The 16,875-nt window shown below is 37.8% G+C and overlaps 1 protein-coding gene across 1 annotated transcript; it reads right to left on the reverse strand.

Annotated features, from left to right (window-relative positions):
* Positions 1-381: 381 nt before the first annotated feature.
* On the reverse strand, positions 382-16,407 carry LOC112431313 (interferon-induced very large GTPase 1-like). Its single transcript, XM_076879504.1, has 4 exons — positions 16,343-16,407; positions 6,198-6,282; positions 6,036-6,070; positions 382-5,927 (listed from the first exon to the last, which is right to left on the reverse strand). The coding sequence occupies exons 1-4, from the start codon at positions 16,376-16,378 to the stop codon at positions 1,119-1,121; spliced, it is 4,965 nt and encodes a 1,654-aa protein (XP_076735619.1). The 5' UTR covers positions 16,379-16,407; the 3' UTR covers positions 382-1,118.
* Between the last annotated feature and the right edge of the window lie 468 nt (positions 16,408-16,875).

Raw genomic sequence — 16,875 nt, forward strand, 5'->3', positions numbered from 1 at the left:
TGGTACAGGTACAGCCTGAGAGAATGCCTGAGTTTGTTAGCCTGAGCTCAGGCCTAATGCACTGACTTAACTTATTTACAAACAACTTTCCTCACACATTTGCTGATGCACCATGGCAGAAGTGTAGCAAAGTTACATATGAAAAGAAGGTAACTGAAACTTATTTGCAAATTTACAAATCTGATCACACAAACAGCCAGTTGACTTAGTTTGGCTGGTAGCTGTCAGGTTTGTTTCACCTGTATTTTATCAGTGGTTGATGAATTTGTTGCTGCTCCATATCAGTGCAATTTATGAAATATAAGGTTAGCAGATTTTGACAATTAGATGGACTTCTGCATTCAATGTTGTACATAATGAAAAAAAATCAAGCAATTCAAATGAGATGAAGCATAAACTATTTTATTATTTAAGACATAGAAAACAAAAAGGTGTTCAAACTGTTGACAGTTGTCTTTTTTCACTTGACTAAACACGCTAAACATTTGCAAATGCAAACAAATAATAAAAAAAATCATTCCAGTGCTGAGACAAAAAAAGAGCTGAGATGAAATTAAAGTCAAGTTAAACAAAATTCAGTGTGGATATAACAGAAATAAGAAAGTCAAACAGATCTCAAATCATATATCTGTAAACTTTAACTTAAACATTGATTGAATTGACATTGAAAATTTCACCACTAAATTACAAAAGATGATGTTTTTGTTGTGGTTTCAGATGTAATGTTTGACATTAATGATCAAAGAGTGTTAACACTTGTTTGACAGCAGTTTTTAGATTTAGTTTCCTTACATTTTTTGACTATTTGATAAACAAAAAATCTTTGTTATAAACAGGTAAATGATATGCTAATTAACAAAATTAGGTTAAAAATGTATTTATCTGGAAAACACTCTGAGAGTCTAGATGGATGCAACATTGAGAATGTGACTTTTGTATTTCACTTTGTATTTTTTTGTGAATTCACTTACAGTCACTCATAACATCTTCTTCATGTTAATAATTTATAGAATTTAATTTTTCTCACTTAAACAAAATCAGACTGTCACAGCTGGATTCAAGAGTTATTAGGTGAAAACAAGTATCATCATTTTCAGCAGATTTGCAGTTTCTTTGGCTCATTTAAACATGTCATCCAGACTTTTAATGGCTTCTTCTTTAGATATATATTTCCATTGAGCTGGAATTGCTCCGATGCCCTGGAACATGAACCCATAGTGATTTTCCAGTTTCGTTTGAAATTGACTAACAAACCATTTCCAATATGTCAGGTTAGACCCATCAGGGGTGATGCTCCAGGTATCATACGGTGGACCAGCAGTTTTGTACTGTTTGTGGGGAATGTATTTCTCTGAATCAGACCCAAGGTAAAAAGCTTCTTCACTTGCAACAAGTGTTGTGCAGAAAATGACGCTGAGCTCTTTAGTTTCTCTGTAGTAATATCCGTTTATCCCATCAGGTCGATGAAAAGGAGTCCTGTGGTCATCAGGACTGTGCTCTTTCATGGTGTTGGTACAAACAGCTGCACAGAATGGACATGTTACCCAGCAGCAGTTACAAAGCTGATCTATGAGGATTTCTTCAGGCTTCTGCCTGGATTTCTTCAGCTTATCCAGGGAGAGGCTGCTCATCTTCTCAGTGATGGATGTAAATCCTTTCTCTATCTCTTCCTTGAGAAAGTGAAAATGTTTTATGTCGCTGAAGTTTTCAGAACAAATGTTGTCAAATGTCAGCTCATCCTTTAGAACATTAGAAAATTCCTTCAGCCACATGTCTGTGTTCCCTCTCTGATTTTGGACCTTTTGTGTTGCAGTAAATAAAGCCCGACTCACAGTTTTTTTGATGTCATCAACATTTTTCTTGAGTATATTCACAGCTTCATCTTTGTGAGTCATGTAGATGTATTTTTGTACTTCTGTTTTAATGAAAGCTTCTGCTTGTCTCCTTGGATTTCTGATGTAAGTGATGAAATCAACAAAGTTTTCTTTCTCAGCGAGTGACTTCAACACATGTTTCTCCAATTCCAGTTTATTCCCACTGAATGCTGGGAAATTACACCTCATCCTTCCAGCGAGATCAATGGCAGTCTTGTTACAGGCAGCCTTAGCAGTGGAAGCTTTCAGCTTCTCACAGATTAGTTCTCCAAGCACAACAGCAGATGAGTTTTCTTTAAAAAAGCTTCTAAAAACTGTGTAATACTGTGTTTTTTTACTTTCTAAGTAAGCCTTGGAATCATTGTTCTTTACAAATTTTTCCAGGGACTCTAAAAGCCAACTCTCTGCTCTGTGGAACACAAACAGTAAGAGATCAACACTAAACTCCTTCCTCAAAGTATATTTCTTCTCTGACAGAAATTTCTGCAATTCTAATGTTACGTGATTGGCCACTTCACGCAAATAAGTTGTTGAGTAGCCTCTTGTAACTACAGGTTTGCTTCTGATTGCATCAAGTGACTCTTTTTCAGCTTTGTCAATAAACGATCCGATCTGTTGTTGTTCTTCACGGGAGAAAGGGCGTCTTGAAATATGTTTTTGAAATAAACGAATTATAATATTACTACTTGTCATCATATAAACTGAATAATCACCAACGCCTGATATTTTCTTGTATCTCTCACTTTTTTTACATTCATCTATGAGATCCCATTCAAAACCAAGTTCTTGAAGGATCGTTAACTGATCTTTTTCCAAGTTGATGTCTTCAACAGGTTTTGTATCTGCTGTTAATTCAGTAACCCAGCTGCTCCAAACAGAGCTGAACTGTCTCTCAAGCTCTTTTTCATCTTTGGCCTTATCCTTCAGTTTCTGAGCGAGCTCTTTGCTCTTCTGTAGCAGTTTGTTCTCAAACTCTGACTTCTTATCATCCATCATTTTACAACCTTTCTTCTGCTGGATAATGCCATCCAGTTTTATTTTTACTCTGTTTGCATGTTCATCACGAAATTCTTTCATTTTGATTTCAAATCGTCCTTTCCACTGAGCCAAGATCTCTTTCTCCTTGTCATCCTCAAAGTACTTTATCATTTCTTTTCTGACTTCTTCATATGTTTTACTTGTCTCTTGAAAAAGATAAGATTGTTCAACCTCATGAAGTTTTCCATTTTCAATTCTGTTATGAAGTTGGTTTTCAATGGTCAACATGTTTTCCCTCAGGGTCCAGGTCCAGCTACCATACTGGATTTCCAGTTTTCTGTACACTGCAATTTCAAGTGTGTTTTTAAAACTGAAAACAAAACTTTCATTCAGCAGTGCAGTCCACAGGTCCTTAATGTTTGTTTTGAACTGTGAGAGAGTCATCCCAGCAGACTCTGAAGCTTTAGAGAGGATGGTGTTCTTCACTTCCTGGATGCTCTCACTGTAACCTGGATTTGGAGGAGCCATGGGTGGACTGCCCTCCCACAGCTGGGCACAGTATTTCACATCTTTCTGAACATTAAATTCAATAATATCACCGAAGTAGTCTGCATCACAAACTTCCTCTTTGGCTGCTAGTTTGGCCATCTGGTCCAGTTTTTCCTGCAGGCGTCTCTTTCCATCCATGTTTTTCTCTGCTGCTGCAACATCTGTGACATTCTGGTGAACAAACACACAACTGGGAGAAAGTTTAACTTCCTTCATCCTCATGAAAGCCTGAACAACAATCTGCAGGATGTCTTGCATCTCAGATGGATTCTCTCCAAAGATGTTGATCAGTGTCAGGTTTCCCAGACCAACAACAAGTGTTGCCAGTTCATTGTCATGATGAAGAGTGTTGTCACCTTCTATCTCAAGAGCACGCAGTCCTTCAGTGTCCACCACTAGAACATAGTCAAACTTCCAGTCTTTCTTCATCTCCTCTGATACTTTGAGCAGCTGCATGAAGGCACCTTTGGTGCACCTGCCAGCACTCACTGCAAACTGCAGCCCAAACATGGTGTTCAGCATTGTTGATTTTCCACTGCTTTGTAGGCCCAAAACTGACAACACAAAAACACTCTGGTCCCCCAGTTTCTTGATGACTTCTTCTAAAAGACTGGAGATCCATGTTAAAGGCACATGACCTGCATCACCATCCATCAGCTCCATCGGGTGTCCTGATATCATCAGCTGTGCAGCCAGCTCAGGGTATTTAGACCAGTCAGTGTTTCTGCTCTCTCTTCGTGTTGTTTTATGGGCTTCATAGATCTGTCCCATTTCTCTGAAGATGTGCTCCAAACCAAAAGTTGCAGACTGAAGTTTCTTTGATATGTCTTCAAGTTCAGTATGTTTTTTTAATAACAGATCTGATTTGTCCTGTTTGTTCTTCAAAGCCAAGACCTCAGACCACTTTTCATCATAACTTTGGAGAATTACAGAAAGATCATCTGTGGAGAGGGCATCTATGAAGATCTGAGTCCATTTTAGGAAATACTCTCTTTCTGTTGGTGGCAATGATGAGAGACTTCCAGTGAACAACTGCATCAGTTTACTGCAGGAATCATCACATTGTTTCTGACGTATTTCCATCAGTTTCTTATCCCTTTTACTTTTCTCCATTTCAATTTCTCCTCTGAGATGAAACAGTTCTCTGTGTATTTTGCTCCACTGATGCCACAGTTTGCCTTGGCAAGGGAGAAATTCATCTTTGATCTTTGAGACATCCTTCTTATCATTTTTTAGCAGATTGTTTATTTTCATAGCAGCAGATTTCCCTTTTTGACAGGCTGGGTCAGTTTCATCCACTTTGATTCCAGAGAGCTCAGCCATGGTTTCAAGCTGGAAGGATGGTTTCAAGATGGGACCATCAAGAGAAAACAAAACTTCTCTGATGATCTTTTCTAGCTCTTCAGATACATCTGAGTGGTTTTTGTCTTTGAGGCCCATTATGTACTTTCCCTTTTTTGTCTTAACAGCATCACGACTGTCATCAACAGTTAAACAAATGAGAGGCTTCTCAGCCTTCAAATGAGATGACATTAAAGATCGAATTTCTTTATTTCTTTGCAGAGATGCCATAAGAAAAACAATGATTGAAGATTTTTCAATCAGTATGTCATGCTGTTTTTTATTCAACAGAGCATCACCATGGAGATTACAGAAGGCAATGCAGCTATTGAAGGCATCATTGGATTTTCCAGCAGGGCAGTACCAGGCAACCTCTGCCACACCATCCATCAGATAGCGAGACTTGGTGCTTCCTGGGCAGTTTCTGTGGAAGAAGGTGTCGTGACGGTTGTTGATCAAAGTGTTCATCAGCTGAGATTTAGACACTGACAAAGAACCCAGACGGAAAAATGAAACCAAGGGTGTTTCAGCTTTGTAGACTGGCATACTCTTCATGGTGACAATGTTGGGGTTATCTTTGATTTGAGTTACCTTCCAGGTTTTTGTTATTTGTCTGAAAGTCCACAGAGGACACTCAATCTCCTTTGTAACTGGGTCAGGAACAAGTAAAGGTAAGGCATACTGACACTGAGAGAGCTTTGTAATCATCATTTGTTTCAGGAAGCTGTCTGAGCAGTGAAATACTGCCATCTGAACGTCCATTGGATGCACACGAGGATCTTTCTTATTTGTGTCTGCAGTGGTTTCCAAGAAATCCTCTAGATCTCTGTCGTCATCTATAGATGACTTAGTGTCATCATCTATCAAAGTGTTGTCAGACACTGAGATAGATGACTCAATGTCGTCATCTATAGATGACTTAGTGTCGTCAGATGACTTAGGACTGTTTGGTCTTACAGGAATATATCTGGCCCTGTAGTCCAACATTATCAGCCTATGGAGAAAAGTGTGAGCTAGATTTTTCTCGGATTTTACATGGTCCATCTGTTTCCCAGGTGGAAGTAACTGAAGAAAATCTGCAGGTGACAACTTCTGTTCAATGTTGTCTTGAAGGTGAAGTCTGTCAAGCAGTGTCTCAGTTTGACTCGGTTTGTTTCTGCTGATTTCTTTGGAAGCCATACCTGACTGTATTAACAAATAAAGAGGTACTATATGTAATCAAATTATATTGCCACATGGCAGAAAAGAGTAAATACTCATTTTGATCTTTTGAATAAAAGTTTATTCTCCTACCTTCTTGTTTCCACTTATGTAATCATCTTTGGTTTCTGCAGGATTGCATGAACCAGATAAGCATTATACACAGTGCATGTTGCTGCAAATCCTTTCAAAGTTATGAACTCAGCAGTTTATATATTTTTGCTTTTTGTGTTATTGTATAATGGAAAACTGTACCGTTGTCATTGGTTTTGGATGATTCATAAGATTTATCTCCAGGTTTTCTCTCCTGGTCATCAATGTGATCACCCACTGGACCACTCTGAGAAGTAAAAACATTACCCTGAAATTTAGCTTATTAGGTTAATACCATTGACATATATAACAACAGAATTAAAAGGTCTTGCTTTGTACTTTATTGAGAAGACCATTTTTTAAACCATTTTAGAACGGATTTGACTGACATTTAGTTATATATATAATACATTTCAAACATATGTGATTGCAAACCTAAAATACATTTTGCTGTCATGGAACAGAGGAAAACCCTTCACTTATTTAAGCTGTTATTATAATCAAGTGATCTGAGGGATTGCTAAACTTCTGCATTCCTGCTTCTTATTTTTAGACTTCATAAATGCAAGAGTGTCTGAGGGAAATCTTTTAAACCCTTACATGCAGTTCATATTTGAACCATAACTGACCTGAACCATCACAGGGTGGTTTTTGCCCATTTTCACCCAGGTCAAGAATTCCCCCATCATACATGTATATACCAAATTTATAACTACAGACTTATTTAGAGGGTATAAATAGACAGTCTAACATTCACAAATGGATGATTAATCCTTGATAACATTTCAAGAAGCAATGCTTGAGTAATGCTTGTTTTTAGAGAAACAAACATGTTATTAAAAATAACAGGTTTTACCTCAGACAAATAGCCATAATACTTTTTATATATTTTCTTGAGGAAAATCCTGGATTTGAATGCAAACTGTTAAACTCTGTCCTCACTGCTATTTTATATATAAAAAAAACCCTTATAATTTACATTTATAGTTATCAATATTAAGTCAACATTAATTAACAATTTAATTAACCCTTTGAACATAAAACACAAAACGAATATATTCTTAAGGCAAAAAAAAAAAAATACAAATCTTTAGCTGTCAGTTAGTTTAAGCTAATTAAATTCAGAGTAAAAAGATTTGTTTATTATTTGTTTATTTTTAGATTACTTTGTAACATTGCAGGCGCAAATGTAATTACATTAATGTAGTGCTACAAGCTCATTATTCATGCACAATTTAGAATAACCAATTAACCTACTGACATGGGAGGAACACACAGCTTTAGTAATGCAATGCAAAATAATATCTTACTGTTCTTATATGAAAAAAGTACTTGTATTAGAAACAGAACAAAATTAAATAAATCATTAGGAGCTGTCTATGCTGCCTCACCACAAGAACATAAAATAAACAACCTGAGAAATCTAAAAGTAGAATGAAATGAAAGAATTAACAAGAGAAAATAATATCAGATTCAAGGACTGCGTTTGAGGAACTTTGAACATGTTAATAAATCTGGAAAATTCCTTGCTGACCAGTGTGATGCCTCAAAGGAATTTATGTCATTTATCTTTAATGTTTGCTTTAAAGTAATTCATTTGTATATATCTAAGTTAAAAAGGGTTAAAAATGTTAAATAAGACGATTTTATTTTGAAGGGGAACTTGCTAATAACCTCACTTCCTGGTGGGTTACCTGTATTGCTTCATTTCCTGTTTACTTGCTCTTCCTGGTTGCTCTAAGAGGAGTCATGCTCTAAGGCTTATCCAAAGCCATCCACTTGGGAATATTGTTCAGGCAATCTGTTATAGTGTTTAATTATTATTTTTGAGTAAATGTTTTTTCTGAACTCAGTTTTAAACAATTATGTACAAAAATGTGTTAACAACACACATAAGAAAGGTGTATCAGCTTTGGGTGTAAAACTGGTGTTTTTTCAACAGCAGCCTCATAGTCAAGTGTGTTTTTTTTATCTTAATATTTTGGTTCTCATTAGCAACTTTTCTGTTCCTAAATGACTTAGCTAGCAGTAGCAGTAGCTTCTATCAACAACGATTAAAAATAATACACAGATTCAAAGTTAGCTAGATATTGTGCGCTGATGAAATGTTGAATTTTTACTAAAACGCAGACTGCAAATAATTTCCAGTGGAGTCATTAAAGATGGGTGAATTGAAAGATGTATTTTAAAGTCCTCTTTTCTGTGAGCCCAATGAAGTATTTGCAGGTTAGAAGAAAGTTTTTTTTTAAATCACACCACATCCTTCCTCACTGAACCATGTTGGAAAGTAATATTTTCATGGAACTTCTGTGTTTTCTCGATTTTCTCGATTCTCTCAAAGTTAAAAAGTTTCAATGATAATCACTCAAATTTGCTTGCTTTAAGACTTGTGTCCATAGGCAACTGTTTTTTATACAGATAGCTCAGAAAACTAATTCAGAAATGTAACTTTGTCTAAAACATCTTCATGAGGCTTGATGATGGCAAACCACTGAAACCCTGGACATGCACACTGTTAGTAAGCTCTTTGTTTAAAGCACTTTGAGTTAACTTCTGTATTTGGGTAGATACAGCTACATCAGTTTACCTCAATTTGTTATACTTGCATTGTTTGCTTATTTAAAAGCTAATAAATAAACTTTTTTTGTACCCGTTTTAAAATAAAATTATTTGTTTTTTATATCTATTATATTATCTTTTTAAAACAACCATTGTCTATTACTATTTTGTGTTTGTTTGTTTTTTCGATTTTTGTATATTTTGAGCTTCATTTGTATTTTGAGGACGATGATATCCTTGTTTGTTTTATCTGTATTTAAAGATATAAGGTGGATGTTCTTCACTTTGCATTTATTAGGCTCACTTTCTGGTGCTCTTGTCCATGTTAGTGATTTTATAAAGATATTTATGTGATGCCTCTTACATGTCCATAAATATTTTAATAAAAACAGTTGAAGTACCGTATAAGTTTTAGTTCTGAGTAGTCTAAACGTAAATACTTAACTTTTAATTGATCAGTAGTCACTTCCAGTATGATGGCACCTGTGTTTGGCTCTGCCGCTGCCGGGTGCAGTTTGTCACGCTCCACCACTTTTGTATTATTTTCTGCTCTGCTGTTCTCATTTAGTTTTAATGATGTATTGGCTGCCTTGGTGTATGATCGTCTTGCTTTGCTATCCATCCGATCCTCTATGATGCCTCATGATGTCTCTTCGTCCTCCTTCGGCATTTTCCACCCTCCTCCATCAGCTGGATCTTTGTCAGGCGTTTTTAGCGGATCCTCTAGACCACGGAGAAGGAGAGGGAGAAGAGGAGGTATTCAGGTAAAGCTCAGGCTTTACTGGCGGCGGGGTTTGGCTGGTAAGCGACGCCGGGCGTGCCTTGTCTCCTGTGCTCAGAGAAGCTCCATGGTGGGGGACTTGTTTTCCACGTCCCTGTTTGGATATGCTGGGCCCGGCTCTTTGAGACCGGCCTGCCTGAGGAGGGTTTATGCAGACTCTTCTGCCGGCTGGCTTTTTCTTCCCACGGCGAGTGGATTCTACGAGCGTGATGGTTCAAACCCTGAGTTTCTACGTCCTTTAACTCGAGCCTCCGCAAATACGGAGGCTTCTATTTCGCTGAATATGGCGCGTTTTAAAGCTCGATCTCTGTCAAATAAATCATTCTTGTTGAATGAGTTTATATCATCTAAAAAAAATAGATTTTTTATTCCTGACTGAGACCTGGCAGCGGGACGTAGAGTATTCGTCATTTGTTGAACTCTGCCCGGATGGCTATACTTTCATTACCCAGCCTAGGGTTTCTGGTCAGGGTGGTGGTCTTGATGTGGCTTTCCAGGAACGTTTCTCCTCCCGCTCCGTGAAAATTGGACATTTTCTTTCGTTTGAGCTGCAGCTGCTTAAAATTGGAAACAAGGATCCGTTTTACTGTGCTGTGTTGTATCGTCCACCTGGCTCAAATAGGTTATTTTGTCGGAGCTTAGTGACTTCTTATCCTCAACTATAAAGCTGTCTAGGTTGCTCATAGTTGGGGACTTTAATATACACATTGATAATGACTCTGACCCATTCGCCAGAGATTTTATCAATATTATGGACTCATTTCATTTTGCTCAGCATGTGTCTGGTCCTACGAATAGCAAAGGTCACACACTGGACCTCGTTTTTACTTTGGGTTTAAATATTGATTTTATTTCCTCTGAGGACATTTTTATTTCTGACCCGCATGTTCTTGTTTTTAAACTGTCTCTTAATGAGCCTTTGTCCCCTGTTCAACGGAAGGTTAGCTCTCGTATCTTAGACTCCTCCACAGCGAAGAAATTTGCGGATGCTTTTAACCTACAGCTATCTCCTCATAATGATGCCGACTCTTCAACCAATCTTTTATATAATTATTGCTGTTTTATTTTAGATGAAATTTGTCCGGTTAAAACGAGGAGCGTTTCTGCTTGCAAATCTCCTCCTTGGCTAAATGACAGTGTTCGTTGTGTAAAACGTGATTTTTGTAAAGCGGAGCGCAGGTGGAGGAAAACTCACCTAAATGTTCATCTCCTCTACCTAAAGGACCTTTTAGCTTCTTTTAATAATGCTATCAGAGATGCGAGGGCTGCCTATTTCTCACACTTGGTTGCAAAGAGCAGAGGTAATCCTAAGGTGCTATTTAACACCATTAGTGGCATTGTTACTCCTGCTCTTCCCGCGGCCCCTATTTTATCTAATGAGGACTGTGACAGTCTTCTTTCTTTTCTTCTTGCAAAGATTAATAACATAAGAATTAATTTTTCTTATTCAGCATCTGTTATGTCTATCTCTACCTCATCATGCCCTGTCATTTTGGATACTTTCTCTCCTGTTTCACTACCTGAACTGGTAAAACTAGTGAGTTCAGTGAAAGCATCTTCTTGTCCACTTGACATTGTACCTGCATCATTATTCAAGAATGTCTTCCAGGTTATCCGTCCATCTGTGCTCACTCTAATCAACTCTTCACTGGCGTCTGGTATAGTTCCGGTTTATTTTAAAAACGCTGCTATTTTCCCACTTTTAAAAAAAACCTCAGCTAGACCCCTCTCTTTGGAGCAGCTACAGACCAATCTCCAAAGTACCGTTAATTGCTAAGCTTGTAGAAAAGGTTGTGGCTAAGCAACTTATAGCGGCTCTGGACAAACATAGCATTTTTGATAAGTTTCAGTCCGGCTTTCGTTGAGCTCACTCCACAGAAACAGCCCTTCTTAGCGTCTCAAGTGACATTTTGATGAATAATGATGCAGGAAAATGCTCGGTCCTACTTACGTTGGACCTAACATTGGCTTTTGACACTGTTGACCACTACATCCTCCTCGAAAGGCTTAAACATTGGGTTGGTGTATCGGGTACTGCCTTGGAGTGGTTCTCCTCATATCTACATAACCGATCTTTTTCTGTGGCGGTCTCCGATTTTAGGTCATCTTCTACCTCCCTAACTTGTGGTGTCCCTCAGGGTTCGGTTTTGGGGCCTTTATTGTTCTTAATATATCTTCTCCCCCTCCAGCATATAATGGGCTCTTTTGAGGACATTTCTTATCACTGTTATGCTGATGATATTCAGTTGTACATCTCTTTTAAGCCCCAGGATTTATCTAAGCTTCAGCTTTTAAATGACTGCTTAGATTCTATCAAACGTTGGATAGCTGTAAATTTCCTCCAACTCAACGAGGGAAAAACTTAAGTCCTCATATGTGCTCCGGACAGATTTGTATCCCAGATAGTGAAAGCCCATGGTCCTCTTTCTGTGTATGTTAAATCCTCTATCAGGAATTTAGGTGTCACTTTTGACTCTACTTTTACATTGGATGGGCCTGTGAAATCTCTGGTTCGGTCTTGCTTTTATCATTTAAGAAATGTGGCTAAGTTAAGCCCTATTTTATCTCGCCCTGAACTGGAGATAGCTATACAGCATTTATTTCCTCAAGCATGGACTATTGTAACTCTTTGTTTATGTGTCTAAGAAAAGGTTCTCTGGATCGTCTGCAGGTTGTGCAAAATGCTGCAACTAGACTTTTGACAAAATCCTCCAAGTATTCTCATGTGACACCATTGCAATTTCAGCTACACTGGCTTCTTGTTGAATTTAGAGTACATTTTAAGATCCTGGTCTTGACATTTAGAGCCTTGCATGGACTGGCACCTCCCTACATCTCCAATCTGCTACAGCCCTATGTCCCTAGCAGGTCCCTGAGGTCATCTGATCAGGGCTTACTTGCTATAAAACAGACTAAAATGAGAAGTAAGGGTGACAGAGCTTTTGCCACCGTGGCCCCGAGACTGTGGAACTCTCTGCCTCATATATTGAGAACTGTTGACTCGGTAGTTGTTTTTAAAAAAACAACTCAAAACTCACCTTTTTAAAACAGTTTTTGGTTAAATTTCTGCTTGTTTTATATTGTCTGTTTTGCCCTTTTATTATTTGTTATCTTATGTGCAGCGCTTTGTGATTCTGTCTAGAAAGGTGCTATATAAATAAAATTTTATTTTATTATTTATTTATTATTTGAGTTAAGATTGTAATATATTTACATTCTGTTGCATCAAAATATAAAATTGTAAAGAACATCCGAACATTAAAATTTTAGTTTTTAAGTAAAGTTGAATTATTAAAATATAAAAATACGTTTTAAACTTTTAAATTAACAGTGAATAAAATTGTATAGAACCTGCACACTTAAAAGAGATGATTTGGTTGACTTAAATTTTCCGAGGTAATCCTTTTCCAAATAAGTTTTAAGTTTAGTCAACTAAGGCTACGTTCACACTGCAGGTCTTAATGCTCAATTCCGATTTTTTGATCAAATCCGATTTTTTTGACTGCTTGTTCACACTACAAATAAAATGCGACAGCAAACGCGCTCTAGTGTGAACCCTAAAAGCAGCCTGCATGTGCAAAAGAAGACATCACACACACTACGCGCTCTGTTTAGACCCAGAGCAAACAATATTGTTTGACTGATGGCCCTTAATATAAAGACTTCGAACTTTACGTTTCCCAATTTTTGCTTTAATTTATTTTGTTATTTACATAATAATGTAAATAACCCAATAATTATCCTCACTGCTGTTTTAAAGAGGAGCGGTGCTTCAAAGGATAGTTGCAGATTTCTGTCAGAATCTGCAGATTATACAGTATAAATATGATAATTGGCGTCTGTATTGTGTCAGTGACGTAAAAGAAGGATTTAATGCGACTTGACCGTTCAAACAGCAGTCGCTTTCTAAAATATCGGATATGTATCGGATTCAGTACCACATACGAAAGTGACCCAGATCGGATTTGAAAATATCAGATTTGTGCCGTTCACACTGTCATACCATGATCGGATATGGGTCGCATAGGGTCAAAAAAATCGGATTTGATGCTCTTTTGCCTGCAGTGTGAAAGTAGCCTTAGTCAGGTTTACAGGTTAAATAAGACTGAATTGAAATCATGAACTCTACCATTTTTAGTCTTTTCTTAAACCAGACAAACATCCTACACTCTCATTCAGATACCACCCAGTCTGACTTATAAATATTGACCTAAAATACTTTGCAACGCCCTTGTCAGAAGATTAGAAAAATCACTTCATTCATAATACATCCTGACCATAGAAGTCAGTGTATGTGTTAAATATTAGGTTAAATATTGTCATACTACACAAATAATGTAATACTGTATAAAGAAAAATATGTTTAGCACAATAGCGCATTCAGATCATAATTGTGATTGCAAAAGCTGCTACACAGCAGAGGATTTAAAAAAAAAAAAGCCCATGGTCCTCACAAATGTAATAAATGCAATACAAATGAAAGAAATACTATATACTTATATGATCCTCAGTTTTCCAAATACAGTAGAACCCCGACTTACGAATACCCCATTTAATGAAAAATTCAAGTTACGAAGGCACTTAATGGCAATATTTCTGCCCGTGTTACCACAAAATGCCCGCGTAACGAAATCCACTGGCTCTGATTGGCTGAGCCCAGAATGCCTACAATGCCCACAATACCTTCCGAATCATATGACAACCTCCTTGGCTTTCGTGCTTGCGCTTCGCTGTTCCACTTGAACGACATATTGTTGTTGCAGATAGCAATTAGCCTATAGCCCATAGTTCACTCAAAAGGCGCGATGGGTGCTTCGACTTAAGAAAGTTTTCGACTTACGAAAGACCCTCGGGAACGAATTATTTTCGTAAGTCGGGGTTACACTGTACAAGAAAGCATGTTTTGGGGAGAAGTCAGAAATCAGAGCAATGGTAAGCTAATTTGTTGCAGAGAAAAACAATTGTTGAAACCAACTACTAGAAAAAAAAGCTGTATTCTGAGCATTTATGAATAGAGTGAAAAATCACTCCATTCATAATACATGTTGACCAAAAAGATTTTGTTAAGGGTATTAATACACGCAGACCAATAAATATAATAGATTATTGCTCCATCAACAAATTACAAACTACAGTGTTGTCTTTAGATGCAGAAAAAGTATTTGACTGGGTAAACTGGAAATTGTTACTAGCAGTTCTACACAAACTTGGATTTCATTCATTGTTCATAAATTGAATGAAAACACTATATACAGCTCTCCAAATTCGTGTGTTAGGACAAATTATCTGACTTCCCAAAGCTTCAACCTACAGAAGGGCAACAGACAGGGCTGCCAACTTTTCCACTTGTTTTTTGTCATTTTCATTGAACCACAAGCAGCAGCAATCCGACAAAATATAGATATTAAAGGAATTCAAACTGAAAATACAGATGATAAGATAAGCCTGTGATGTATTACTCTTCCTTAGCAACTCACAAACCTCACTTACAAAGATGATCACACATATAGATAAGTTCTCATGCATGTCAAACTACTCCATCAACTCGAGTAAAACACCAGTTCTGCCTCTGACTTGTAATTTTCAGAAAACCTCCACCACTCTGCTAAAGTAAGGTAACATCAGATAAGGTATGTTTTTCTGCCAGGCTCTCAGACCTGGTACAGTTGAATCATTTTTCACAACTAAACCAAGCTTATTAGACAGACCTTGGCTGGATTTAGAACAAGAACTCTGTGGAAACCCCAAAAGTTCATTTAGTCCATCTGGACAATGTTTTATCACTCATCCTTCTTCGAGAGACTGAAGAAGTCACTTGGATGAGTGACGAAACATTGTCCAGATGACCATAATCAACTTTTATGGTTTACTTACCTGGATGATTTAGCATCAAGATATTTTAACTCTGTGTAAAAGTAAAAATCTCTAGTTTGCCCTTCATAAGTTCCAGAATTAAGCATCATAACTGCGTGAAAAACCTTAACATAAACACCTCTCTGACAGCGTGATGGGAATTTTAAAAGATAATTAAATCTTTAGTTATTCAATGTAATCTAACACCCATTTGGAACAATCCAAATATTTGTCACAAAAAGAAAATAGTAAATTTTCAATCATGGCATGAGAAAGGGATAAATAATGTGTTATACAAGATGGAAACTTTATTTAATTTTCATGAACTAGAATCAGCAACACTAAATTTCTTGAATATCGGCAACTGAAATCTATCCAACAGGAAACATTTAATCCCAATCAACTGAATCTACAAATACCTACTTTGCAACAGAATGTGTGTCTTGTTTCCCTTTTCTGCTCCCATGTTCCTCTCCTTGTGTTTCATTCCATGTTTACCCTGTCTGTCATTCTCCCTGTTTCCCCAGCCCCTTGTGTGTCTCTCTCTCTTGTCTTCTCTTGCTCTCTGGGTTCCTCGTGCACTCCCTCGCCTTTGTGTTTCCCTCTCGCTCTCCCTTGCCCCCTTAGTCATGTCTGTGTTTTGTCCTCCTTGCGTGTTCCCATGTTCCTCTACTTATGCTCCATCCTGTCTCCCCAGTCTATCATGTGTTTCATGTCTGCATGTTCCACGTCCTATTGTTACAGTATACATCTCTCTGTTTCTGTTTTATTTTGTTAATCTGGCGTTCCATGTTCAGTGCGTTTAAGTTTGCGTCCTCTGTCTCGTCACGTCTAATTCGTCTCAGCTGTGTCCCCCATGTGTTTCCTGTTGCCTCGTCATTCCTTGTATATTTAAACCCTCTGTTTCCCTTTGTCCACTGTTGCGTTCTCCCTTATTTCCCCGCCATGTGTTCTGCCTGTCTACCTGTTTAGTTTCATGTGTATGTCCAGTTTAGCTGAGTTTATTCTTGCCTCCGTGAGTCTGCATTTAGGTCCTATCCTGCCTGCTTCAGGGGAAGCACCCCCAAAATTATTATCAAAAATGTATAAGTTATTATTTAAAATTAATCCCTACCCGCTGGACACTCCTGCCACTCTCTGGGATGCCCATACTTGTTGGTTCTGACGCCTGTGGTTGGATGTTCTGGTGTTTTCTTTGACCCGGGGCGGCTTTGTCAGGTGCTAAAAACAGAAAATAATTATTTTTACAATACAATCAAAGCCTTTGTTTATTTCATCTCCAATTTTCTCCTGGTAAACAAGCTTATACAGGCATTGTAACTGGCCGTTGTCTGCCTGGTTATTGCACTAGAATGGTGCCAGCTGTGACTGGGTGGTATTGTAAATGCTCAATCATACACAGCTGTGCACCATGTTTTCCTGGTGTTTGGGCTGTCAGATGTGGTAACCAGGGTGCAGTGGAAGTTGTTTAATTGCTACCAGTGAGGGATTCTGTCACTTTACATAGCCGTTTATTATGTATATGGTTATAGTTGTGTGTGTGAAAATGTGCTGCTAGGCTGGGGGTGAGGATGCTGTGTTCGGGCAATCTGCTTGTTGGTGAGCACTTTCCGTGAGACACACCAGGTAAGCATGTATGGAATCAAT

Source organism: Maylandia zebra, linkage group LG22 (genome assembly GCF_041146795.1).
Source record: "Maylandia zebra isolate NMK-2024a linkage group LG22, Mzebra_GT3a, whole genome shotgun sequence".
In the NCBI taxonomy this organism is placed as follows: Eukaryota; Metazoa; Chordata; class Actinopteri; order Cichliformes; family Cichlidae; genus Maylandia; species Maylandia zebra.